A 27,477-nucleotide genomic window follows, 5' to 3' on the forward strand; every position below is an offset into this window, starting at 1 on the left:
CCTCCCCTGCATCGGCAGGCGGACTCTCAACCACTGCGCCACCAGGGAAGCCCCACGTACTCTTATTTTTACTTATTTTAAGAGGATGATTAACTGCCCCATTTTTACCAAAAAACACACAAAGCGACACAGTCCTAACTGCAACCCTCAGACAAAATCACTTACTAAACATCTGCAGGGCAAAAGGAAAGAGAGAGGAGCAGACACTGGAGAGGCAACTTCGGGAGCGCAGAAAAGACCGCGTCGAGGCTGCGGCTCCGCGCAGCTCTCCCGTCCCCAGGCTTGGGCGCCCCCTTCCTTCCTCGTACCCTCTCCTCCCCACCGCCGCCCGGCGGGCGCTCCCCTTGTGGCCCCGCCCGAGGCCCCGCCCTGCAGCGACGTCAGTTGTTATGTCTCGGTTTGGGCCGTGGCCGCCGAGGATCCTCTAGTCCCGAGGCGACGGCAGCGGCCTCGCGCGGGGGAGGGGGCGTCGGGGACGGCGGCCGGAACCCGCGCCGCCCATCCGAGCGGGGCGAGCGCTGCGTGACCAGGAGGCAGCCCGAGAGCCGCCCCGGGGAGACGTCTCGGGCCTATTTTTGCGTTTTTTCTCCGGGACCGTCGCCTCGCGCGCCCCATTTCCCTCTGCAGAGACTGCGACGCCCCCTCCTGGGCCGGGCCGCGGTGCCCGCCAGCCTGAAAGGCGCCGCCCGCCGGCCTGAGCAAACCTGCACTCGCCGCCGCCGCCGTTCCCCGCCGCGCTTCTCTTGGAGCCTTCGCGGCCGGCGGGGCCTGGGGCCTGGGCGCCGGGCGCGGCGCTGCAGCGGCCGGTCCTCCCCGCGCTGGGCCCCGGGCCTGGCCCCGCTGAGCACCGCGCCCTCCTGACTGTCGCCGCGGGAGCCCGGCCTCAGCCCGGCTGACTCCAACAGCCTCCCGGGACCGCCGCCCCTCCGGCCCCAGCCTGCAGCCCGGCCCCCTCTTCCTTTGTGAATCTGAATGATTTGTTTGGCCTCCCCCCTTCCTCCCTTGAGATTACGGTGCTAGAAGGCCGACCCCGCCACATCCCAGTGCCCCCCGCCGGCGGAATCGGCCCTCATCTTGTTCTTACCCGCGGGGTCTCCCCGCGCCTCTCTCCTTTCGGGGTTTAATGGGTGGACTTTTAAATTTTTTCCCCCTTTATTTTTCTCGCCTCTTGACTGGAAGGCCCCGCGCGAGGCTCTGCGCCTCTGCCCCTCCTGGTCTGTTCCTCACCCCCGCACAGTCCACCTGCCTCCCGCCGGGGATGGCCCCGCAGTGACGGCGGCGGGCGCCGTACCCCACGCCAGGCTGGTGCCCTCGCCCACACTCCCCGAGTCTCCCCTCCTCTCCTCCGTGTTCTGAGCTCTCTGAAAAGAGCGAAGACGCAGGGGAAGATGTGGCTGAAGCTTTTTTTCTTGCTCCTCTATTTTCTGGTCCTGTTCGTCCTGGCCAGGTTTTTTGAGGCCATTGTGTGGTACGAAACTGGCATCTTTGCCACCCAGCTGGTGGATCCGGTGGCGCTGAGCTTCAAGAAGCTGAAGACCATTCTGGAGTGCCGGGGGCTGGGGTACTCGGGGTTGCCCGAGAAGAAAGATGTCCGGGAACTGGTGGAAAAGTCAGGCGAGTATCGGCTCCCCGAGGGTCCCCTCCACTCGGAGGAGGGGACGACCCGTTCTTCCTCGTACCTGGTGGTCCCCCAGAATGAGGCGGTACCTGGAAGGGTTAAGCAGACTACTTCCAGAGCTGCCCGGGTTTCCTTTGTCCAGGTTTTCTACCAAAAACAAAGTAAATCCCAGGTTTTGGAAGGGGGCTGGGCTGGAATTATTTGTAGGGGTGTTGGTGTGTCTTCCTAAGGTTATTTTAAAATAACAGTTTAAAGTGCAACTTAGTGTTGTTTACTAAATTGAGTGTTTTTCTCAAATTTCGGAAATGTCAACCGGTTACAAACAAATTGGAAAGCATTATTTGTCAGTTGAAATTCATAAGTATAGAAGAAAAACCCCAAAACGTTGTCTGTAGATAGCAGCATTTGTCACGATAGTAATAACAAGTTACCCGGAGGGGAAAAACATCATTGGAATACTTAATATCAAAGAGGCACTTAGGCCTAGGATTTAAATTTTATTTTATTTTTTCTTCCAGATTTATTGAGATATAGTTGACTTGCAGCACTGTACAAGTTTAAGGTGTACAGCATGATGATTTGATTTACATACATCATGAAATGGTTATCACAGGAAGTTTAGTGGACATCCATCATGTCATATAGATACAAAATTAAATAGAAAAAATTTTTTCTAAGATTTAAATTTTAAATAATGAGTTTAGATATAGAGAAAGTGTACAGGGGACAGTATTAGCTTTCCATACTTTAAATTTGGTGAAAATAAGGTGAATGTTTTTTGTGAATGCCTATCTTGTTTGTTTCCAAAGAGTTTATTTATATTTCTGTAAGGATTTTTTTTTTTAATTTTTATATCTTGGGTGTAAACTACTTTTTCCCTTCTGTGCCACAGGGGCTGCATCAGCTTAAATGGGTTGAGGCATATTGATAGAATTGAGCTAAGAGATATTTAACATCTTAAAGAATGCATTTTCAATAACTGTTGGTTTTGGGGTAGGATTGGGTGAGAAATGGGCTTAATTTTTTTCACCCCTGGACAAAATATATCTTGGTTTAGATACACTTCCTGGAAGGGGAACTTACTGTAATTTGAGAAGGGCATTTTGGGTTGCTATAGGAAGCAATTGAAACTGATAGTTGTCTTTTTTTGTTGTTTCAAGTATATCTGTCAGCTGTGTCTTTTACAAGACAATTTTTTTTTCCTTATTTAGTGTCTTATAGCCATGTAGTATGATAGACAAGAATCCTAACTCCAGAGGACTTGAGCACTCAGGTATTTGCAGATTCAGGTTAAGATCACTACTGGGATAGAGGAGGGAACACTCTGTAAAAGTGATGCATTTTTCTTTAGAGAAAACATAAAATTGTGTGTTATTTGCATAAAATTGTGCCTCTTGTTTACTGACTGGTTTATGGTGACTTTTATTACTACCATGGCTGGCATGTAGGGTAGGGGGAATAAAGTAAAGTGAAGATCTCTAATAAATAAACTTTCTAGGTTTAGAAGTGAAAAGTACCTTAACTGCCCAAAGCCAAATCATTTTTCATGGTAAAGTAATTTGATACCACATTTTTTTTTCTTGGGACTTTTATTTAGTGTTGCCTTCCTCTGGGCCTAAAAATACTTGTAACTTTGAGTGTACAGGGAGTGCACATAATATTTAAAGAATACACACAGCTCACAAAAATATGACTCAGATCACACATTTTATAGCAGAGAGGTCTCGGTATAGCAGTTTAACTTTATAATTTAAATATTTGTTGTGGATGGTTTTGCTGCTGTCATGATACAGTGCTTGTTTTTGCATTGTTAACATTTAAGACAAAAGTTAAAATAGTTTGACGTGTTTTTCTTTACTTTTTATTTGATGATACAAAGTGTAAATTTACACTGTAAATTTGTGTATGAATATGGAATTTGTTCTCATAGGTAATCTTTTGTATCTGACCTTCAAGTCACATAAGCCCTGTTGCTATGTTACGCAGGTGGTGATAGCAAATTTTGTAAACCCATTTCTAATTCTTGTCAGTCAGAAGTATATATTGGGCTTCCCTGGTGGCGCAGTGGTTGAGAGTCCGCCTGCCGATGCAGGGGACACGGGTTCATGCCCCGGTCCGGGAGGATCCCACGTGCCACGGAGTGGCTGGGCCCGTGAGCCATGGCCCCTGAGCCTGCGCGTCTGGAGCCTGTGCTCCGCAGCAGGAGAGGCCACAACAGTGAGAGGCCCGCATACGGCAAAAAAAAAAAAAAAGTATATAAATCATACTGTTTAAAAATTATTTGATGCCTGGACAAAAGCTGAATAATATTGTGATGGCTTTTGGGGCTAGCATAAATTCAGTAATTTCCTAATAAATTATGTGATGATGCCACTAGAATATAAACTCCATCAGGAGATGGATTTTTATCTGTGTTTTGTTCATTTTTGCCTGACACATAGAATGTTCTTACATATTTACTAAATGTATGAATCTTAAACAGGTGTATTCAGGTTCTACTCTTCTGTAGAGTGCAATGAAGGTACGGTGACATAATGTTTTAACAGTATAAAATAAAATAGAATTTATCATCGAAGTTGGGAACATGAGATTTTTGCAATCTTCTTAGTGTTATTTTTTCTTTTCTTCAGGTGACCTGATGGAAGGTGAGCTCTATTCTGCACTCAAAGAAGAAGAAGCATCTGAATCTGTTTCTAGTACCAATTTCAGTGGTGAAATGCACTTCTATGAGCTTGTAGAAGACACAAAAGACGGCATCTGGCTGGTTCAGGTACTAGAAACAGTGAAATGATTTTCACCAAAACAGTAGTCACCAGCTGGTGACACTTCTGTGTACTTGTGTCATGTTTCTTAGACATAACTCACTTCTCATAGGGAGGCTCCACTGTCCCCTTAAAGAGGTTTTGCAGACCAACAAAAATGAAAATTAATTAAAGAGTGGGGGAAGGGGGGCTTCCCTGGTGGCACAGTGGTTGGGAGTCCGCCTGCCGATGCAGGGGACGCGGGTTCGTGCCCCAGTCTGGGAAGATCCCACATGCCGCGGAGCAGCTGGGCCCATGAGCCATGGCCACTGAGCCTGCGAGTCCGGAGCCTGTGCTCCACAACGGGAGAGGCCACAACAGTGAGAGGCCCGCGTACCACAAAAAAAAAAAAGAGTGGGGGAAGGGAAGTGCCGGGAAAGAGGGTTGACTGTTTTGTTTAGAATCAGCAGAAACAAATCCATTTTAGTTGTTGGATCTGCATTGTAAAGTAAGAAACACATATATATTCCTTTTATTTAGTGATTTGTACTGTTTCTCTCAGCTTTTGTTAACTCCAGTTTTTAATTCAGTTTTTAATTCATCATTTTTTTTCTAAAGAAAGAACTATAGCCAACTTTGCACCTATAGAGGAAGAACTATTGTGAGGAATGGTGGGGGAACTTATTACTTTGCTCATGAAATTGATGAGATTATAATTTTAAACCCTAGCTCTTATGCTATCAAAACTGTGAGATTTAATTAGCATATTAGAATTTTAGAGCTATGAAGGGCCTTAAAAATAATCTTTTATGCTTCCCAAAGTGTGGTTTATGTGCCACTCATGGTAAATGAATGGACACACATTATCATTTGTGTATTTTTATGTAAATTAGAAAAATCAATATTATATTGAACATGGAATTTCATAAATATTGCTTAGGGAAAGTGTAAAGGTATTTAAATTTTTTTAAATATAAGTTCACTTAAAGTAACATATTAAGTAAATTAACAACATGAATTCAGCTAAAATTACGATTATTGAACCAGAATCAAATCCCAGACCCCCTCATTTCTTGTCCAGTGTTCTTGTTATTTCACATTGGGGTTGGCAAAGTTTGATTCAGGGCATAAAAAACAAAATAATTGCTGCTTCATATTTCTTTCTGAGAACAATGACCGCAAAATAGGGTAGAAAAAGCTATTGAGTCCAGACACCTTATTTGCAGATCTGGTCCTGTCTGATTTGCAATATGATTGTGGATAGATAGATTTTCTGTAGCACATGGCCTCAAATAAATACATATACACCTAAAGAAGACAGAATAGTACTATAGTCCAGTGGGCTAACGGGTTGACATTTGGGAATTCTTCAGGTGATTGCATTGGATATCCATGACCTTTCCTTTACTTGTAACCTTCCTATTGTGTTTGACCTTTTACCCTCCAGATAATCTAATTCGGCTTTTTTTTTTTGCGATATGTGGGCCTCTCACTGCTGTGGCCTCTCCCGTTGTGGAGCACAGGCTCCGGATGCGCAGGCTCAGTGGCCATGGCTCACGGGCCCAGCCGCTTCGCGGCATGTAGGATCCTCCCGGACCGGGGCACGAACCCCTGTCCCCTCCCTGCATCGGCAGGTGGAGTCTCAACCACTGCGCCACCAAGGAAGCCCCAAATTCGGCATTTTTTAAGTCTAGCAAACAGAGAAACTGGGAGGAGGGTATGGGTATTGTCTGTACATTATCCATCAAATTCTAGTTTATTTGTGTGTTAAATTTTTGGTATTGAAAAAATAAACTGTAGCATCTTTAAAGCCTTAATTTATAAATAGTTATTCTGTTTCTTTTCCCAGATATTTATTTCTGATAGTTTGATCGAGGAAGACTTAATGGTTTTGGTAACTTCAGTTTTATTCCTGAGATTGAACTGAATAGCCAGTCCCACTGCCCTGTGTCCTATATCTCATGTTTGTCCGCACATTGAACGGTCCCATAGAGATGAATGGTAAAGATGCTGAACACCTTCCAAAGTTGGAAAAAGCTATGTCAAAAGTCTGGAAATTCTTTTGGTATATAGAGTGCTGCCTATAGACTACGAACACGTTCTGTTTCACTAATTAGCACTATAGTCTTGGCTTATAAATGATCTACTATTTTTCTATGTCATATTAAAGGTAAGCATGGATTAAACTCCCTTAAGATGTTACAAAATTCATACAGTTTGTTCAGCAGTTAATCGTACACCAGACTCTGGAGATGTACCAGGAGCATACAACAGGCTAAGTCCTTGCTCTTTCAGGCAGCTCACATTCCAGCTGGGAGAGGGAGGCACTAACTAAATAAATATTTAATATAACATTAGTTAGTGGAAAGTGCTAAGAAGAAAAATAAGCAGGGTAAGGAGACAAGAGAGTGGCAGAGAATTCCCTGATGAGGTGATACTTGAACGAAGTGAAGAACAAGTAGCGAATGGTAGTGAAGGTAAACATTATAAATTCTAATCACGGAATTATTTTTCTCTGAAAATGTTTTTTTAAACTTCATAGGCATCAATAGTCAATGGTGCAGTAAGACACAATTTTTCCAGTGACCTTCAAGATTTGCACTGATCGCCACTGTCTGGCTTGTGTTCCCTCGGGCCAGTGGCTTACATCTGTCAAATGGCTGGCTTGGGTTGGAAGAACAGTCTCTGGCAGGGCAACTGTGAAGACTGAGATCGAAACCGCAGTCACAGTGCCTTCAGCACTCTGAACTCGCTAGCTAAGCTAATTAGCACAGACACTTTGGTTTAAGCTCCTAAGGGAGGGCCATGTTGTTTTGTTTTGTAATTGAAAATATCTTCTCAAAACAGAAGAGAAATACTCTCAGTTGCTTGTCATTCTTTCAGCTCAGATTATATTTATCTCATCTCTTGTGAAGGATAACATCCAAGAATTCAGTTTTGTTTTGTTTTGTTTTTTCTAGATGTTGGGGGTAGGAGTTTATTAATTAATTAATTAATTTTTGCTGTGTTGGGTCTTCGTTTCTGTGCGAGGGCTTTCTCTAGTCGTGGCAAGTGGGGGCCACTCTTCATCGCGGTGCGCGGGCCTCTCACTATCACGGCCTCTGTTGTTGCGGAGCACAGGCTCCAGACGCACAGGCTCAGTAATTGTGGCCCACGGGCCCAGTTGCTCCGCGGCATCTGGGATCCTCCCAGACCAGGGCTCGAACCCGTGTCCCCTGCATTAGCAGGCAGATTCTCAGCCACTGCGCCACCAGGGAAGCCCAAGAATTCAGTTTTTAACAGTTTGAATTATCATTCTTTTCTATTTGTTTTAAAAGAAGCTGACTCATTTCAATTTGCTCTATCATTGTCGTTTTCTTTAATCTGTGAGGCTGCATAGATCCCAAACAATTCAGTCTTCTTCATACTGCATGTATTTTAGGCATCCTGGATAAGAAATATTTAAGCACATCAAAGTTCTTTCCTCTTTTTCTCCCAGGTTTCCAATATCATTTTCTTACTCAGATGAATTATACTCTCAGATGAATACCTAACTCTCAGGTAGCATATAACTGATAATTAGCACTTTAGACTTTATATGTCATTGAAAGGATGTCTAGATTTACTGATTTGGGGAAAATGTGACTTTAATAAATGGGTATATGACTTAGCTATCCCGTCACTTGGTCAGTTCATTATTTTTCTGGAACGGGTTGGTAATAATAAGAGATAATCTAGGTTGATTATCTTTTTTGGTGACACTGCATATGGAGTGACACTACAAAAGGAAACATGAATTTCTATAATTTAATTAATTCATCCTATATCCCTTATGATTTCTATCTTCTCGGTAACTCATGAGTTTATTTTCTGAATGATACATGTTAATGGTCTTCATATCTTTCTCCTAACTGTTTTAAGATGTATTACTGCTCATGAATTATCCTTACATTAAAGCAGATTGTTAGCACACTTCTTTTCATGTGAAGCTTTTTCATGTCTCTCCTGTATTCTCTGTAATATGAGGTGGAAAGAACTAATTTTAGTTTCTAAGGCAGCAACACATATGGGACATCTTTAGCAACAATACACTGTGTAATCCATGAAAGAACCAAGTCATCTTTTTTCTATCAGTTCTTTCTCACATTCTAAGTTTTCCTGCTTTGTTCCTAACCTGACCTCATATCTTTCATTAGCTCTTTATTTCGTTTGTGGATTCTTTGATTCTGCTGCCTACCAATCTTTTTAGCCTCACAAATAGAAGTTACTTTTCTTTCAAAAGGTTCTTGGTCAGGCCTTTTTTTTTTTTTTTTTTTTTTTTGGCTGTGTTGGGTCTTCGTTGCTGCACGCGGGCTTTCTCTAATTGTGGTGAGCAGGGGCTGCTCTTTGTTGCGGTGCGTGGGCTTTTCATTGTGGTGGATTCTCTTGTTGCAGAGCATGGGCTCTAGGCGCGTGGGCTTCAGTGGTTGCAGCATGCGGGCTCAGTAGTTGCGGCACACAGGACTTAGATCGCAGGCTCGGTAGTTATGGTGCATGGGTTTAGTTGCTCCACGGCATGTGAGATCTTCCCGGACCAGGAATCGAACCTGTGTCCCCTGCATTGGCAGGTGGATTCTTAACCACTGTGCCACCAGAGAAGTCCCAGTAGATAGGCTTTTGAAATGGAAAAGTTCGTGTACATTGTGGATTTTATGGATTTATCCTTATCTTAACATTTCTATTTCTACATTTTGACTTTTGTTCAAAGAAGTTCAAAGAGGGACTGTGCTATCTGTTCTCTGCTGGCTTTGTCACATTATAAGGAATTTAACATCAGTGGAATTGAGGTAGCCGTGAAAAGCATCATATGATTTAAAGTAAAGCTTTAGGTCAATATTTACTGAAGTATTATGTTAATACAGTTCCTGTTTGGCTGAAAAGAGTTACTAGCTGTTTTAAAACTTGTTTATTTTTTACTCCTAGACAGTAGTTTTGTTCAGGGAGGTTCTAAGTTATTTATTCCTCTCTTGACACGATGCTAAAGGTGAAATACTTGGCAATCCATCTTATCCTTTATTTTGTATTGGTGAAGAGCTTTTATTTGTGTTTACTCAAAGAAAGCTAGTGAGGCTACCAAAGAAATAATTAAATGCTGTTGAATTTTGTTTTTGTCAATTACTCATCTTCACTTTTAATGATTTTATACAATTTGCATATATATATTTAGGTTGGTCTATGATTTATTTTTTGGCCATGCCATGCAGCATGCAAGATCTTAGTTCCCCGACTGGGGATCGAACCCGTGCCCCCTGCAGTGGAATCGCAGAGTCTTAACCACTGGACCTCTGGGGAAGTCCCTGTGGTCTATGATTTTGAAAGTAGAAACTCGCTGTTCTAATGAAATATTGAGAGATGCAGAAAAATATTATAGCTCTACAGTCCTTTTATATGGAGTTATGTTATTTAATTTAGCCTCCATGTTGTTGTATGGGGATTAACAATATTAAAAGGGAAATGACAGATGTTCTGATTAGTAATAAAACCCACCCCTTAAAAATAGGCGAAAGTGTGTGGGTCTTTTCTTATACCAGTGTAACACATGTGGAAGGGAGTAAGCAATAACCTGAGGCCCAGTTTTTCTTTGTAAGTTTAACTGGACTACACAAGACTGACATCAGAAAATATGGCAACTGGGCCTCCCTGGTGGCGCAGTGTTTGGGAGTCCGCCTGCCGATGCAGGGGACACGGGTTCGTGCCCCGGTCCGGGAGGATCCCGCATGCCGCGGGGCGGCTGGGCCCGTGAGCCATGGCCGCTGAGCCTGCGCGTCCGGAGCCTGTGCTCTGCGGCGGAAGAGGCCACAGCAGTGAGAGGCCCGCGTACCGCAAAAAAATAAAAAAAAAAAAATAAATAAATAAATAAATAAATAAAAAAGAAAATATGGCAACTTAGCATCTCACACTGTCCAGCTCAGTTCCTTCCAGTGCTGTGCTGGAGCCAGCTCAAACTGCCTCACGAAGGGCAATTGTTAACATCCCTTTCCAACTCCACAGTTAGAGATGTCACGTTGGTAACTTGAAATCAGCCATGTGGGAGTATTTACACCAAGGAAATAAGTAAATGATAGAAATCAGAGCTTCTGTTTTCTTCTAGACAGCTAGTTGTTAAACATTTACCAGCAAACCACTGGTTTCATCCATTCATCCAACCATCTAACAAATATTTATTGAAATCTAATGTGTGCCAGCTGAACCTGTGATAAGGGCAAAAAAGACGAATAACCTACAGTCTGTGCCATAAGACGGCTTACAGCTTGGTTTACTAAAATGTGTGGGCCAGTAAAAACTCTTAGCATAGATTACCTTTTCCAGCTAAGTTAGATGGTCTGTGATGGTGCTACCATCTTGAGAGATCCTAAAGAACTATTAGACAATAAAGTGGAAACCAGGAAAATTAGTACTAGGAAAAACCTAGTCGTTTTTTTTTTCTGGAAAAAGTATATTTTTAAATACACTGAACTGGAAGTCTGTGTGTGTGACTGGGGTCAAGAACATTGATGTGCAGTTGCATAGCCAGGTACTAGTTATGCTAATGTTTGTCAGAAAACATCCCAGATGACAGGCTGCTGGGGAAGGGACTTTCATTATAACAGAAATCGGAAACTTGGAGCCTTTAGAGAACCTATATAATCAGAAGTAAGAGAATGAGTTACTAAACCATTAAAAGCTGAAATAGTTTAATTCCACATAAATATTTAATAAGTGCCCACCTGACTTAGGCACCATGCTAGCTGCAGGGAATACAATGGTGAGCAAGTGTAGGGATGCTGGTTAGAGAGGCAGATACCCTGGGAAGGGGGATGGAAAGATTGCTTCACTGCTAGCCTGTGTTGCCAGGTCCGTTCCAGACTTGAGACTTGGAACTCAGGCTGTACTTTCATCAAGTTTTTTCTAGTCTCTGAAAATATTCCCCACAGAGAATGCAACATCCTTCGTGAACTGCAGAGGAATATGTTTCCCGTTTCACCACCAGAGTGAATGCCATTCAGAATCACTGTGCGTGCTTTTGGATGTGAGCTATAACTTGGAAACTGTTACTGATGTGACACAGTAGTAATAGGCTTAGAGTATTTTGTTGTGCCATGTGACAAGCCAGATGAGTTATTTTGTTAAAACATTTTTAGTGGTTGTTTAATTTGGCCTCCACGAAATTTAATTTATGCTAAACCTTCAGTTGAATAATATAACTATATAGGACATTGGATAAAGCAATTTCTAATTGCGTAAAATATAACTAAAGAGTCAAATAAAATGCTTTCATGCACTGCCTAAGGGATTTTTCATTTTGTGTGGTTCTCTTAGTCAGGAATTATTAAACTCTTCAAAGCAGATGTTGGAATAGCTTGCTGAATAAATAAGGCCCTGGGGTTAAACACTGTCATGTACCTGCCTCAGAGATACTCACCACCTCTCTTCACACACTTTTGTTGTCTGTCCTATAACCAGGGGTGCCTGGAACAACCCCCTCATTCCTACTTCCTTTCCTAGCATTGGATGACTGTGCAGTGATCAGGATCTTCACTGGAAGATGCCCCTAGACTGAGGGCCAAATCCTATATTGATTACAGCAACCGCTTGATTAACCCCTTGACACAGCGTCATTATGAATACAGACCTGAAGTGTTTGGGTTATTTGCAGCCTTGATCAGGAAATAGGAGTGAAAGGGGAGTTATTTTTAAAAACAGGGCAAAGACCAGGGAGTACAGCCATATGATTTTACAGAGATTTCTTAATCCTTCTGAGTAATCTGAAAAATAAGTTCAAGATTTCTTTGGTTACTTGATGGAAGAAAGAACGACCATATTGACTCTTCAGTGGTAGGAAAAGAAAAAAAGGAGAGAAGAGAAAAGCCTGCCTTGCTTCATCTCCCTTATTCTTCAGATAAGATTTATAAAGTACTTTTAGACAATGGAAAAATGTGGAAGCCAGGAACTTACTGGGTAATGTAACCTGTGTGAACCACCTCAGAAAGCACTTTCACCTGCTAAGACCATGTCCTCAAATTGCTCTCCTGGTTACCTCAACCGTCTGAGCATTTTAATAACATGTGCCTCCCTCATCAAGGCCATTTATTTTCACTTAAAAGTACTATCAGAACCATTTGTTCAATGCCCTAAATTGTATATTTGTGTATGTATTTATTAAGCCTCAAAGTTATGTTACAAAGTGTTACATAGCTATGTGTGTCTCTGTAGGTATGAGGATGATGGTATCAATGATATATGGCAAAGGTTATTGGACAGTAATCTGTTGGCACATAAAGTGAACTTTAAGTCACTTGTCACCACCGTGCACTTTCTCTCCTCCTGCTGCCCTTGAAATTTGTTAGACTTCCCAGCGGAGAGACCAGAGATGAGGTATTTGCACCAACTCTTGCCTCTCCCAGGCACTCATTGCACACGCTCACCTGGGATTTCACTTCCTGGAGGCTTTGTGAACATGAAAATGGCCCTTCCTTTAGAGGCCCCCAGAGTATTGTGCTCTAATTTTGAATTAAATAGTATCAGTAATATAGCATTCATGAAAATAAACTTGGCCTGTATACCCTGGGCTTAAAATAAATCAAACACATGGGTTCATGAAGACATAGGACACTTTAGGATTTCCTTTAATTTCCCATTTAGTTATTTTTGTTTTTAATATGTACTTTTTGTTTTTTACTGGTCTCTCTATTCATTAAAATCAGGAAGATAAGGAATAAAGGGAAAAGGTATTAACAATTAGAAAGTCTGAGAAAAGTCATTGCATATTTTGAAGGTTAATCTACATTAAAAAAAATTTTTTTTCTTCCCCCAGTCCTAACTGTTTGAAAGCTATTTGCAAATTTGAAGTTAGAAGTTCAAGAATGTAGAATTTATTAGTGGTCATTTTTTAATATGTTAGAACCTTTCGTGATTGTTAAGAAAAATGCCATAGTAGTAGTATATTGTTTTAGTCAAGCATAGTTTAATAGAAAACATGTGTTTGACTCTTGGCTCCATAATTACACTTTTAAAAAAGTGAAATTTGAACTCGTTGAACCCACATGTGGTAATTTTTAGTAAGCTTTATTTGGGTTATTTAAAGTTTTCTTTTCAGAGCAGAGAAATGACTCCAAGGGCCATTTTCTTCCTGTGTAAGTTAATTCTAGAGGATAAGCCACATGGAGGAGAATGTGGCTAGCTTTTTAATATGGTTTTGACTCCCCCTCTGCGTAGCTACCACAGAGTGTGAGAGTTTAGTGTACTATATTCAGTGTTTTAAATCTTTTCCAGTTGGACAGTTGCTCCTTTTACAAGAATTGCAGTGATAATATGACGACACAGTAAACAAGACCTAGGAACAGAATATGTTTTTCAAAAAAAAAGTCAAGTTATAGATGTAAATGGTTGGTTTGACTCCATTTTAGGTGATTAAAGGATCTGTTTTTCTTTTGGGGGGAATAGGTTATAGCAAATGACAGAAGTCCTTTGGTGGGTAAAATCCACTGGGAGAAAATGGTGAAAAAGGTGTCAAGATTTGGGATACGTACAGGCACGTTTAACTGTTCCAGTGACCCCAGGTAAGTTGATTAGGCAATTCTTAGAATTTGAGTTCTGACCAGATTTTTTTTAACGTGATAAAGACAGTGGTATTAGAAGCCTGTTTAAACTGAAAGTTAATTAGCATGTTTAGCACATTGTTAGTTACACAGGTATTTGATTAATAGTTTTTGATAACTGGCAGTTATTTACTTTCTCTCTGAGATCTCTTTTTGTCTGGTTCTTCTATGTTGTTTCTAACGGGGGTGACTCTTTAGAGTATGTCTTCGGTCTTTTTTGTTTCAATTTTACTTCCCAAAGAGACTTCAGTACATTGGTGGCTTTAGGTGACACCTTTGTGCTGATCTAAATCTCCTTTCATAATTCGGACCTCTAGTTTGCACTTTGACACTCGTTTCCATTTGCCATGCGAGTACCCCAGATAGACTCTGTTCCCTAAACCTGGTATTCAAATTCATACTCATCTTTTTTTTTAGTAAACCATGTGCCCTTTCTACCTTTTCTTTTTCTGTCCTTTACTATTTTTTTTTTCCATTTTCTCAGACAAATATCTTTGCAGGCATTTTTGTTTTTCTTTTTGTCATCATCTACAGTATTTAGTCTGTCACATTATTTCTTGTTTCATTATTCCGTCGTTTCTTCTTTGAAATGCATTTTATTTCAATTTCTAGTTCCTCCAAGTTATGACTTGAATTCATTCGTTCATTTAATTATCCATTCAGTAAATAAACATTTAATAAAAGATTAGTTGGACTTCCCTGGTGGCACAGTGGTTAAGAATCCACCTGCCAGTGCAGGGGACCACAGGTTCGGGCCCTGGTCCGGGAAGATTCCACATGCCACGGAGCAACTAAGCCCGTGTGCCACAACTACTGAGCCCGCGTGCCACAACTACGGAAGCCCGCGCTCCTAGAGCCCATGCTCCACAACAAGAGAAGCCACTGCAGAGAGAAGCCCGCACACCACAATGAGTAGCCCCCGCTCAACACAACTAGAGGAAGCTCGCGCGCAAAGACCCAACACAGCCAAATATAAATAAATGAATAAATAAATAAATAAATTTAAAAGAAAAAGATTAGCACGTACAGCATGTTCTGTTCAGTGCTGAGGACGGGGCATATGATATGTATGGAGAAGCCCCCACGTTAGGTAGTTTCTAATGTAGGTAGATACGCCTGGCTTACCTACGTCCGTTATATGTGGTCACAATGGGAGACCCATTCGCTGTAGAAAACCCTCCTCCACCACTGCTTCACCTCAGATTCTCCTGCCCTTCTCCTTCAGGCTTACGTTTGCTTCGATTTTCCTCACTGTTCTTGTTTTGCTCTCTTGTAGTGTAGGCTGAGATGTGTGGTAGGAGGACTCCTTAAACGTTGGGGATAAGAAGGGAACTTGTGTCTCCTGACTCACATTTAGTCTCCTCATTTACCCACAAAGCTCCCATTTTCATCTTCACCACAGAACCTTGATCATGTTCTAATGCCTTTGGTTGAAATGTCCAAGATAGCGTAAGTGTTCATGTTCTTATGAAAAGGAAATCATTCTTATTTCTGTCTTGTGTTTACCAAAGACAGTGGCATTTGGTCCTATTCCATCATTCCCAGATGGTCTAAGTGAAAGATCTTTTTCCCTCCCACTGGTGATTGCAATACCAGAATAAATGATAGTTCTGATGTTTTGCTTTTTTTTTTCAGATAATGCCAAAAGTCAGTATTAACATCACTAATTTATTGAAAAATATTCAGAACTTATTTTTTTAATGAATAAACTAAATAATACATTTTAAACACTAACTTATAAATATATTAGAAAATATCAAGTAAGTACAAAAATATAAAGGTCAAACACATTTCAGTCTAACATAAGTTCTTAAATAACAATAGAGAATTCAAAATGAAACTAAGCACGATATAAAGTGAAGATGATCTATTCAGCATGAAAAACTGAAGGAAATAGTAGAATTGATTTTTAATGTAATTTTGTAAAGCAAAACGCATCAGAAGCGTCATAATTGAGTCCAGTGGACTTTAGCATAAATTTTTCTAGCTTTTCTTTTGAAAAGCCCTTTTTGATTCTGTACCAGCTGAGGAACGGTGAAGAAATACATATAATCTACCTCCAAGTTTTCTCTAAATCCTTCATCTTCGTCTTCAGATAATCCCATCTCTTATTTATGACGGAAGAGACCTTTTTTGAGCAACTTTTTGCTTTTTTGTTGACTGCAGCTCTAATTTTTTGTTATTAAAGAAGCACTTTTACGTCATCTTCCTTACTTTCATCACAGAGATGAAGATCTTGATGCAGAGTTACTTATATCACTTTCAGTTTTGTCACGTTGGTTTCCTTTTATTTGGAAAGTCTTCCAACTAGAGTAAGAACTATTCTTGTCATAGACGCTGTGCTTAGTCAGGGTCATTTTTTTCCTTTTTTTGAGGATTATGGAGATGCAGAAGAACAAAATAGGGAGATAATAGAAAAGCGTGTTTAGAATGTCAATGCAGGGTGGAACTGGGCAGAGAATAGTGTTATTCAGCAAGCAAGCATTTTAATATGTTGAATAATTAGTCATCATCTTGATCTCAGATTTTTAAAAACAGCAAAACTCTCTACTCTGCCGCCTATGTTGCTTTCTTTGACTGTAGTTCCTTCTCTTGGGTGGCCTCCAGGACAGCCTCCTCTGATGTGCTGGCCCCATTGTATCGTAGTATTTTCCTGACCTGTTTTGCTCCCCTTAAGAACATTCAGGACCTCCACTCTGTACAGTATCTGACTCTGTCCATGGCAGCAGTTTTCATTTCTTTCCCACACAGCCATCTGGCCTGGCCCCAGTTCCTCTAGTTCCCCAACCCAGTGATCTATCTCAGGGGCCTTTACCCTGTCAGGTCTATTCTCTACTCTTTTTCTCCCCCCACCTTTGGAGAAAGAAGGAAGTGACATGGGATATGTATCGGGAGGTTGAAGAGGCAGGGCAGAGAGAGTAAAGAGTGGGATGGCGCTGGAATTACAGGAGCTGAGTGATAAATGGGCCAGGAGGGCTTATGGTGAAAGAATCAGGGATGCGTGCCCATGGGCTAAGCACGGAAAAGAAAGTAAAGGGAAGATTGGTGAGCAGGACAGGAAGGCCAAGGAGACCAGTGACCTTGTCTGAAGAAACAGCATTTTATGAACAGAATACCAAGGTTTCTTTTTAAATATAGTATGCCTTATCAGAAGCTGGAGTGCCAAAACTCACTAGCTATGTTTTTTTTTTTTTAATCATTTTTAGTCTTCAAATTCTCTAAGAGATCTCAAAAGGTTTACTTTAAGAACTAGAGGATATTTTCGTGGTGTCATCATTGAACTTATTCAGACCTTTAAAAAGGTTTTTTAAATTGGCAGTAAAAGTTTTTATATTGATATGAGCATTAGTCTTTTCTGTCTAACAGTGGGGTTTTAAAATTAATACGGTGTACTTTATTTGTGTGTTGGATTTCAAGTCTGGAAAACATGATTTAATTTGAAAGATATATGATGACATACAAAATTTTATTGTCCTGGGTACTCTTAAATTCTTGTGAAATGATAAACCTTAAAACTGTCACTGAGTTCTGAACTGAAAAGAAAGTACATAGTACATTTGTTTTCTTCCATGAAGAAATGTATGCACTAAGATAAGACTTTGCTTGTTTTACACAGTAAAATTTTCTGTTTGAAAGACTGTCATTTAATTTATGACACAAATCAGAAGCCAAATATTCTCTGAGGTGGTTATACAAAGATGAACAGAATGACCAAGAGTAGAAATGTGTCATCACAAGTATTAAAAAAGTAAAGCTAGTTAGATATTTAAGATGTGAATAAGGCAACTATCTATATGTAGTTGATTTGTTGTTTTGGGGGGAGGGTGGTGGAAATGGCATTCATGTCAATGAACTATTATTTTGCACTGGACAAATACACTGTCACAGAATAGAAGATATTTTACTTTGTTGGAGTATCTAATTCTTAACCCGTTTCAATTAAAGCAATATTGACATTAATGGTATCTATCTTGTTAAGGAAGTAAATGAACTCAACAAGAAGCTGAGTCGTAGTCTTTGATCCTGAGTCACCCAGATAGTTTCCCAGAGTGGTTACTAACCTTGTCTTTGTGACATAACATGTTGTCTTCACTTATCTTAAATTATATCACGAAATTCCTGAGATAAAATTAATTGTACTATCGTCATAAAACCATATGCCACGTACGTCAAGACTTCTATCTTAATCTGATCATATAAATGTATAATATGCTTACTTAATTGAATAAAATATAATCCATACTTTAAAGTAAAGCATAACATTTATGATTTTTTTCCCCCTTTTGCGGTATGCGGGCCTCCCACCGCCACGCCCCCCCCCCCACTGCGGATAACATTTATGATTTTTACATCAGTATTCTGAATAGCAAAATTAAAAATTAAACATTTATTACCATCCACTTACAAATCTGTAGTGAACAAAATGTATCCACATGGTAGATTTTCTTTTTTCCAACTTTACCGAGCTAAATTTATATATTGTAAAACTCCACATGGTAGGTGTTTAGAAAAAAACTTTTTTTTTTAAAGGAAATTGTTTCTCTGATGATCTCTCCAAATACCCTTCTTCATGGTCCTCATTAAAGAGATGAGAGAGTACAGAAAAATATAGGACTTGCTCTTTTCTAGGTGAGCTTTCGTGCAGATTACTTTATGACAGTGCTTGTGTGTGTCAGGCATTGTGGTGGGTGCTTGGGTTAATAAGTGGGTACAGCATGGCTCCTACCCTCAGGAGCTTGGCATTCAAGTCAGGGACTCAGCATATAAGATAATCTGTTTCCTTCTCTCTTCTTTGCCCACCTGAATCTAACCATCCTTCGAGAGCTAGTTCAATTCCCAGACTTTTCATGAAATCTGGACCAGCCCAAACTCCCAATGATATTCCCTTTTTTTTGAACTTCCTTTACATTATTTAGTAATAGAATATATACAGTTTTATACTTTTGTCTCCTTGATAGGATTTTAAATTCTTTGTGAACAGGAATTATTTTCCTATTATCTTTAGGATCTTATTAGCACATAATGCATTAGTAGTTTCATAGTAGATGCTGGAAGTACTTGCCGATTCTCTTGACTCTAAGGCTTTTCAAGCTACACTTTTCTTTAAAAAAAAAAAAGAAAGAAAAGAAACATAGAGATACAAACGGAAAATATGATAAAAAGAGAGCTTGCTTTTCCTCTTATACAACTGCCAGGTATTGGTACTACTTTTGACTGTTTACAGGTAATTTGATTTTGGGGAGAGGGTATCTTTCAAGAGCTAAGGAAATGTGTCAGGAAAAAGACAAACTGTTTGCACAACAGGGAAGATAAGCAAAGCCATAGCTCATTTAGCGGCCTAGCTATTTACTTACAGTCTCCTCTCTTACAGATACTGCAGGAGAAGAGGCTGGGTACGATCCACACTCATTATGTCTGTTCCACAAACAAGTACTTCTAAAGGGAAAGTCATGCTTAAAGAATACAGTGGGCGCAAGATGGAAGTAGAGCACATTTTTAAGTGGATAACTGCTCATGCAGCTTCACGGATCAAAACGATTTATAATGCTGAACGTTTGAAAGAAGAATGGAATAAAAGTGATCAATACTGGGTAAAAATATACCTGTTCGCAAACCTTGACCAACCCCCAGCTTTCTTCTCTGCACTAAGCATAAAGTTTACGGGGAGAGTTGAGTTTATTTTTGTAAATGTGGAAAATTGGGACAACAAGAGTTATATGACAGATATTGGTGTATATAGCATGCCATCGTACATACTTAGAACTCCTGAAGGAATTTACAGGTATGGAAACCACACAGGCGAATTTATATCCCTTCAGGCCATGGATTCATTTTTGCGCTCAGTACAACCTGAAGTAAATGATTTGTTTGTTTTGAGCTTGGTTCTAGTTAATCTTATGGCTTGGATGGACTTATTTATCACACAAGGAGCTACCATAAAACGATTTGTGGTTCTCATAAGCACTTTAGGGACATATAATTCTCTATTAATTATTTCCTGGCTACCTGTGTTGGGCTTTTTACAGCTCCCTTACTTAGACAGCTTTTATGAGTATAGCTTAAAATTGTTGAGATATTCCAATACAACCACGCTGGCTTCATGGGTCAGGGCAGACTGGATGTTTTATTCTTCACACCCAGCCTTGTTTCTTAGTACATACCTTGGACATGGTTTACTAGTCGATTACTTTGAAAAGAAGAGACGGCGCAACAACAACAATGATGAAGTCAATGCCAATAACTTAGAGTGGTTATCAAGTCTGTGGGACTGGTACACCAGCTACCTCTTCCACCCGATTGCTTCTTTTCAGAACTTCCCTGTAGAATCTGATTGGGATGAAGACCCTGACTTGTTTTTGGAACGATTAGCTTTCCCTGACCTTTGGCTTCACCCTCTGATACCAACTGATTATATAAAAAACTTGCCAGTGTGGCGATTTAAATGCCTTGGAGTCCAGTCTGAAGAGGAAATGTTGGAAGGTTCTCAAGATACTGAAAATGACTCAGACAGTGAGAGCATAGACGCTTTTAGCAGCGAGAAGGAAGTATTTGAAGATAAACAAAACGTAGTTCACAATTCTCCAGGAAGAGCAAGTCACTGTGATCCTGAGGCTTGTTCATGTGCCAATAAATATTGTCAGACCAGCCCTTATGCAAGGAAGGGGCGGTCATATGGATCATATAGCACTAGTGAAGACATGGAACCTGATTGGTTAACTTGGCCTGCTGATATGCTGCACTGTACTGAATGTGTTGTTTGCCTAGAGAATTTTGAAAATGGATGTTTGCTGATGGGGTTGCCTTGTGGTCATGTGTTCCATCAGAATTGCATTGTGATGTGGTTGGCTGGGGGCCGACACTGTTGCCCAGTTTGCCGGTGGCCTTCTTATAAGAAAAAGCAGCCATATGCACAACACCAGCCCTTGTCAAATGATGTCCCATCTTAACCATGTGCAATTTGTCCTTTATAAGCTTTGCGTATCTTACAGCTTGCCTTTTTAATGTTAGTCACAAAGTTTTTGTGGTTTGATGTTTAATTTAATGTTAGTGCAGTGACAGGAAATACACATTTTGCTAATGTTGATGACAATTATTTGGTTGCCTTGTGTGTCAATATGAATGCATACTTAAATGTAAAAATTTTTATTTACAACATTGGAAATTCAGAAGTTAATGTCTTTTTGTAAGCACAAAAGAAGTATGATAGAAATTTATCCTAGCAAGACTTTATAAGGTAGGATCAAATTCTAATGGAATCGAGGCAGTTTCTTATCCTAAATGTTTCCTCCCTTTTTACAATCTGTGTCCAGCACCTCTTGGTTAAATAATGTATGCTCTGAGACATGAAATTAAAAGAGACCTATGAAATAAATTATTTTAAAACCAGAAGATTACAGCTTTTTTAAAATTGTTTTTGATAAGGTGGCTGAGTGCTATAAGTGTTTTGCTGGTTTGTTAATTTCACAGGTAAGTCAAATATGATTCTTGACTCATGTGGGGGAAAAAACAAGACAAATTACGTTGCTGACACTATAGCCAGAGGTGATGTTAGTCCCCCTTGGTTAGCTTTGATGGGGAGGAATTTCATGGTGGGCTTTTTTTAAAGTATTAAATCATTTATGAGTATATTCATGTAAATAAAATCAACTATAGCATATTGGCCACACATAGATTACTTTTTATATTTTTCCTGACTTTTTATTTTGAAAAAATTTTTAACTATAGAAAGGTGGAAACATAGTACAATGAACATTCATTTCTCTATCTAATTCACCAGGTGTTTACATTTTGTTATATTTGCTTTATCTCCTCTCTCTATGTCTATAATCTTTTTTTCCTTTCTCTCTTTTTTTTTTTTTTTTTTTTGCTGATCCCTTTGAAAGTAAATTTCAGTCATCATGATGCTTCTTTGCCACTAAAATGTATCACCATGTAACTCCTAAGAACAAGAACATTTTTTATGTAACCACCACACCATTATCACACCCAGGAAATTTAACATTGTTTTAATAATATCTAATATACAATTCGTACTCCCCAGTTGCCCCCAAAATATTCTATATCTTTATATGTTTCTGTTTTGTTTTTATTGGGAACTCAGGCAAAGTTTATGATTGGGTTTAGTCTCCTTTGTTTCATTCTTTTCTCTAGAGCAGTTCCCCTGCCCCCCCCCTTTTTTTTTTTTTAAGTCTTTTCTGACATTTTTGAAGAGTACAGGCTAGTTGGTTTATGGAATGTTCCACATTTCTGGATTTGTCTGAGTGTTTCTTCATGATTAGATTTAAAGTAAACAATATTGCCTAGATGATATGTATTTCCCGTTTGTATGACATCAGAAGGCACGTGATGTCAGTTCACCCCATTGTTGGTGATGCTAAATTTGTCTAAGATAGTATCTGTCTTATCTTTGCAATGTAAAGTACTTTCCACTTGATAATTAAGAAGGAACCTCTGAGGCCACATGAGTATCCTGTTCTTCAGTAATCTTTAACCCAATGGTTTTAACATCTGTTGATGATTATTAGCCTGAATCATTTATTAAATAGGAGTCGTGACTTGGAGATTTTAAATTCTATCCTTCATTCTACATTTATTAAGTGGCATTTTTTGTGTGTGAAAGAAGAGCTTTCCATATTTTCATCTTGTGCTTTGAAATTTCACTATAGACCCAGATTCTTTTTATATTCAGTGTGTTAAAATTCATTATTCTTTTTGATGCTCAAATCATCCCAAATTTGGTAAGTGGGAGCCCCTCTAAGCCAGCTCTTACGTCCCATTTACATCCGTTTGTGATCTTGAAACACTTCTTTGCCTTTTGACACAAGGTATTCCAGGCTCACTTTTTATTTTTCCTGGCCCAACCGTGTAATCAGTCATTTCTTCAAAGGGTCCAGGTTTCATGGGGGACTTTAAAACCCTTTATTGACTGCCCCTCAAAATGGTAAGAAAATTAAATTTTCTCGTTCTGAATTGCTGCTGGATTACTAGCAGAAACATTTTTTTTCTCTTCACGATACACTGAGCCTCATTTTCACAGTAATGGGAATAATAAGGATTAGCAGTTACTTACTTTGTATTAATATTTGAGAGCTCTTAAAAATTTTAAATGAGTACAAACATTACTCCTTATGCTCTAATTTTCCTTTCAAAAAAAAAAAGTAATCATGTTATCATAAATGTTTGTGTTTCTCAGAGTTCTGCCACTGTTCCACTGCTCTTTTCTCTCGTATTTTCGGCAGATGTCCCAAATCGACATGTCCAGGCAAAGGCCCCTCCCCAGATCTTCAGTTTCATGTACAGCTGTCTGTTGAACAGCTCCTCCGAGATGCTCTTAAGTAAATAGTAAGTCTCAAAACAGCTTTTCCTTCTCTCTTCCTAACCCTCAGTCCTCCTCTTATGGTCCTGATTTCAATTCATACATATAATATTGTCCATTCTGAAATGTATACCAAGTATAGATATTTTAAAAGGTAATTAAAATTTCTCCTCCAGTGTCCCAGGGCACAGCGCACTTTGGAGACTACAGGCATACCTTGGAAATATTGCAGGTTTGGTACCAGTCCACCACAATAAAGCAAATATCACAGTGAAGCCAGTCACAGGAATAATTTGTTTTCCCAGTACACATAAAAGTTATGTTTACACTGTACTGTAGTCTATTCAGTATGCAATAGCATGCCTAAGAAAACAATGTACATACCTTAATTTAAATAATACTTTATTGCTAAAAAAAATGTTATCATCAGAACCTTCAGCAAGTTGTAATCTTTTTGCACTATAGTACTAGCCCTGAAGATAAACCAGTCTCCTTAACACTGGATTACAAGGCCTCTCATAATCTGTTCCTGGCCCACCTCTTGGACCCATCGTGACACTCTGTACTGCCTGTATCTTCAGGCCCATGCTCTAGTTTTTCTCAGCTTGGTGCTTTGCTGTCCCATCTGGCTAGTGTCTTCACCCCTCTTCGCTTTGTCTGGCTAGATCCCACTTTCTCCAGGAATTCTACACCTCCTACCCATCTTTTCTTTCTCCACCAACCTTATAAAGAGACGCAGATATCTTTACAGTGAAAGCTTAGGTGGTAGTCACCCTACTCAAGTGATCAAACTTAGCATCACTAATAATGGAGCAACCCCATTGCTCCTTGACCTTTCTTGATATGTGTCCTTATATCCCAGTGATACCTTGTACATGCCTGTCCTACATAGCTGCATTGTATTAAAACTATGCATGTGTCTTTTTCAGGTGAATTCCTTTAAGGTAGGAACTGTGCTTTATTCATTAAATATATCAATATGCATGGCATAAAATAGAGATTATACCTTTTGAATGTTAGACATGCAATAAAAATATTACAGTGAGGTCAGGGAGGAAATAATTGCAAGAGGTTCAGGTCTCCAGGGAAGCTTGGCTCATCCCTTAATTGTTAAGCATAGCAAACAATGCTTTTGTCAGATTTTCCTGGAGGCAGCGAATTGAAGGAAGTATTCAAGGTTGACAGACTCTAAACTTTAACTGTGTTTAAAAAGAACCTTTGAATTCTTAGAGCCACCTAGTGAATTTAATTAACTAAAGATTCCAGGGCTTCCCTGGTGGAGCAGTGGTTGAGAATCTGCCTGCCAAGGCAGGGGACACGGGTTCGAGCCCTGGTCTGGGAAGATCCCACATGCCACGGAGCAACTGGGCCCGTGAGCCACAATTACTGAGCCTGCACATCTGGAGCCTGTGCTCCGCAACAAGAGGGGCCGCGATAGTGAGACGCCCGCGCACTGCGATGAAGAGTGGCCCCCACTTGCCACAACTAGAGAAAGCCCTCGCACAGAAATGAAGACCCAACACAGCCGTAAATAAATAAATAAATAAATTAATTAAAAAAAAAAAAGATTCCAAGTATGTGGGCTTTCTAGTTACTGAACTCTGGTTAACTGTAATAGTGGGACGCGTAATTGTGTTCTGCTCAAGAGTTTTTTTTTCTGTCTTCTCTAATTATTTCTTATGTAAGTCTTTTCTTTCTTTAAGGATGATAAGCTCCCTGAGGGCAGGAGTAATGTTATAATCTACTGTATGTCTTTAACACATTAGACCCAGAGTAGATAATAATTGTTTGCTTGAATTTAAAAAATATTTTCTGATTTTACCCTTTACCAAACATTTCACTCCCCGTCTAGTATAGGTGGAAAAGATAAAACAGAAGAGATTATATTTTTAGTACCCATTAATAGTGACGAAGATATCAATATTTATGGCCTACTCCAAGAAAAAAAATCTTAATTTTTTTCCTTCAGTCACATACTTTTTAAAATTATCTCTTCTTTAGACGATGTGGGAGCCTGGAAGATTATTCATGTAATCTTTCTCCTTGCTCCCTCATTTTCCCCCTTGGTCATTTTATTATTCCTTAAAATTCTACCAAAGGGACAAAAGGTACAGAGAGAAGTGTTGAGTCCTTTTTGCTATTGGATCTGATTAAAAATTTAGAGAAGAAAAAATGGATTTAATTGTTTAAATGTTATTTTTGAATCATCTGTGTTTTGATCATTCTCTTCTTGCTCTTTGTTGTCAGTAATATGAGCACATTGATTTATGATCAATTTAGGCAATCTCTTTGTTTAATATTTTGTACCATCTTCTCACCAAAGGTTTTCATTGTTTTGTATACAGTAGATCACTTTACTTTCTAATACTCTCTAATATCCCTATGCAACAGGTAGAACAGAAGGAATTCCCACTTAATAAATGATCAGAACTCAGGACAACCACCGTAGTTAAAGATATGACTATGTCAGGGCCCATGGAAACAGACTTTGAGTAGGGAGCGGTGGGGCAACAGTGTATATACTCCACCTAAGGGTTGGGATATTTTTTTAAAACAATGTGTCAAGCAGTCAAAGCCGGTGATGGTGGCCTCTTTGTAACCTGTGGATAAGAGTCTATCTACCTATCTTGTTCAGGATTCTTTCTACCATATTTTCATTTAAAAATAAGTTCATTTGTAGAAAGTATAACTATAGGAAACTGACTTTTGTCAGAATTATATTTGCCTTTACTCTGGTGCTAAATTGCTTGCTTGTTTTACACATTCTCTTGGTGGTTTATGCTCATGATGGGATAATAGGCTCTTCACATTGTATGTTAAACAAATGGTGCTTGAGCATTTATTCACAGTCTGTTTTAAAACTCATTCTTAGTATTGACACAGAGGATATCTAACTGTATTTGTAGCATATTTATCTAATAAGAAAAGAGCTTAATAATACAGAGGCAGGCAAAAAGATGGGTGCACTATGTGTTTCCTCTTTGTTTTGTTTATTTATTTTCAACTTTATTGAGAGATAAATTGATGTATAACATTATGTAAGTTTAAGGTGTAGGATGTGTTGACTCGATACATTTATATATCGCCAATTACCACAGTAGCATTAGCGAACACCATCATGTCATACAATTACATGATTTTTTTTCTTGTGGTGAGAACATTTGAGATCTACTCTCTTAGCAACTTTCAAATATGTAGTACAATATTGTTAACTATATTCACAATGCTGTGCATAAGATCCCCCAAGCTTATTCATTTTCTAACTGGAAGTTTGTACTCTAACGTCTCCCCATTTCTCCCACCCCCAGCCCTTGGTAACCACCATTCTATTCTCTGTTTCTCTGAGTTTGGCTTTTTTTGGATTCAACGTGTAAGTGATATATGTATTTCTCTATCTGCCTTATTTTACTTAGCATAATGCCCTCAAGATCCATGTTTTCACAATTGGCAGGATTTCATTTTTTCTCATGGCTAGATAATGTTCCATTGTGTGTGTGTGTGTGTGTGTGTGTGTGTGTATGTAGGTGTGTGTATACGTGTGTGTGTGTATATATATTCAATATACACCGCATCTTAATCCATTCAACCACTGATGAACACTTAGTGTTTTCTTATAAGCATCTACTAAATGAATGAAGAGCCATGCAGATGCTTACTCAGAGAGAATTTATTCTTTACATAGAATTTGAATGAGCTCAGTGATCTAGCTTCCCAGTCAATAGAATAGAGGCTACATGTAGAGAGACTATGGAGTAGGGGTAGGGGTGGAGCCTGCTAGAGGCAGGCCTGGCAAGTCATAGTTACAATAGTATTATAGTAAGGGGTAGAATATATTAAGAAAAAAAGAAATAAAACACCAAAACAGAAAACAGTCACTTGTGGTACAGTGGCAGATAGTTTCCTGAGAGGATATCACTATCTTGCCAACAATGACTATGTCATCAAGAAAAACATTTACCAGTACTATTTGCACAAGAAGTCAGGAAAATTCATTTTATGATATTCAAAATAGTAAACTTTAAAATGTTTCAACAAAGGGAAAAGTTTCCATTTCCTGGAAAACTCATTTAGCGGGATGGGGTAGGAAAGACAGAAATCTCATTCCTTGGCTCCCTTATAAAAGGTTAATGACTAACAGTCTTAACCAGTTTTTCCATAAACCATGCAATCAGTTGTATAATAGAAAAATGACTTTCATATACAGTG

At 39.5% G+C, this 27,477-nt stretch overlaps 1 protein-coding gene across 1 annotated transcript; it reads left to right on the forward strand.

Moving 5' to 3' along the window:
- The first annotated feature begins 1,233 nt into the window (after window positions 1-1,233).
- Window positions 1,234-21,344, forward strand: RNF103 (ring finger protein 103). Its single transcript, XM_007466732.1, has 4 exons — window positions 1,234-1,614; window positions 4,249-4,388; window positions 13,801-13,916; window positions 19,327-21,344. The coding sequence occupies exons 1-4, from the start codon at window positions 1,389-1,391 to the stop codon at window positions 20,900-20,902; spliced, it is 2,058 nt and encodes a 685-aa protein (XP_007466794.1). The 5' UTR covers window positions 1,234-1,388; the 3' UTR covers window positions 20,903-21,344.
- Window positions 21,345-27,477: the final 6,133 nt, after the last annotated feature.

The sequence above is a fragment of the Lipotes vexillifer genome, unplaced genomic scaffold (assembly GCF_000442215.2).
Source record: "Lipotes vexillifer unplaced genomic scaffold, Lipotes_vexillifer_v1.1 scaffold1158, whole genome shotgun sequence".
In the NCBI taxonomy this organism is placed as follows: Eukaryota; Metazoa; Chordata; class Mammalia; order Artiodactyla; family Lipotidae; genus Lipotes; species Lipotes vexillifer.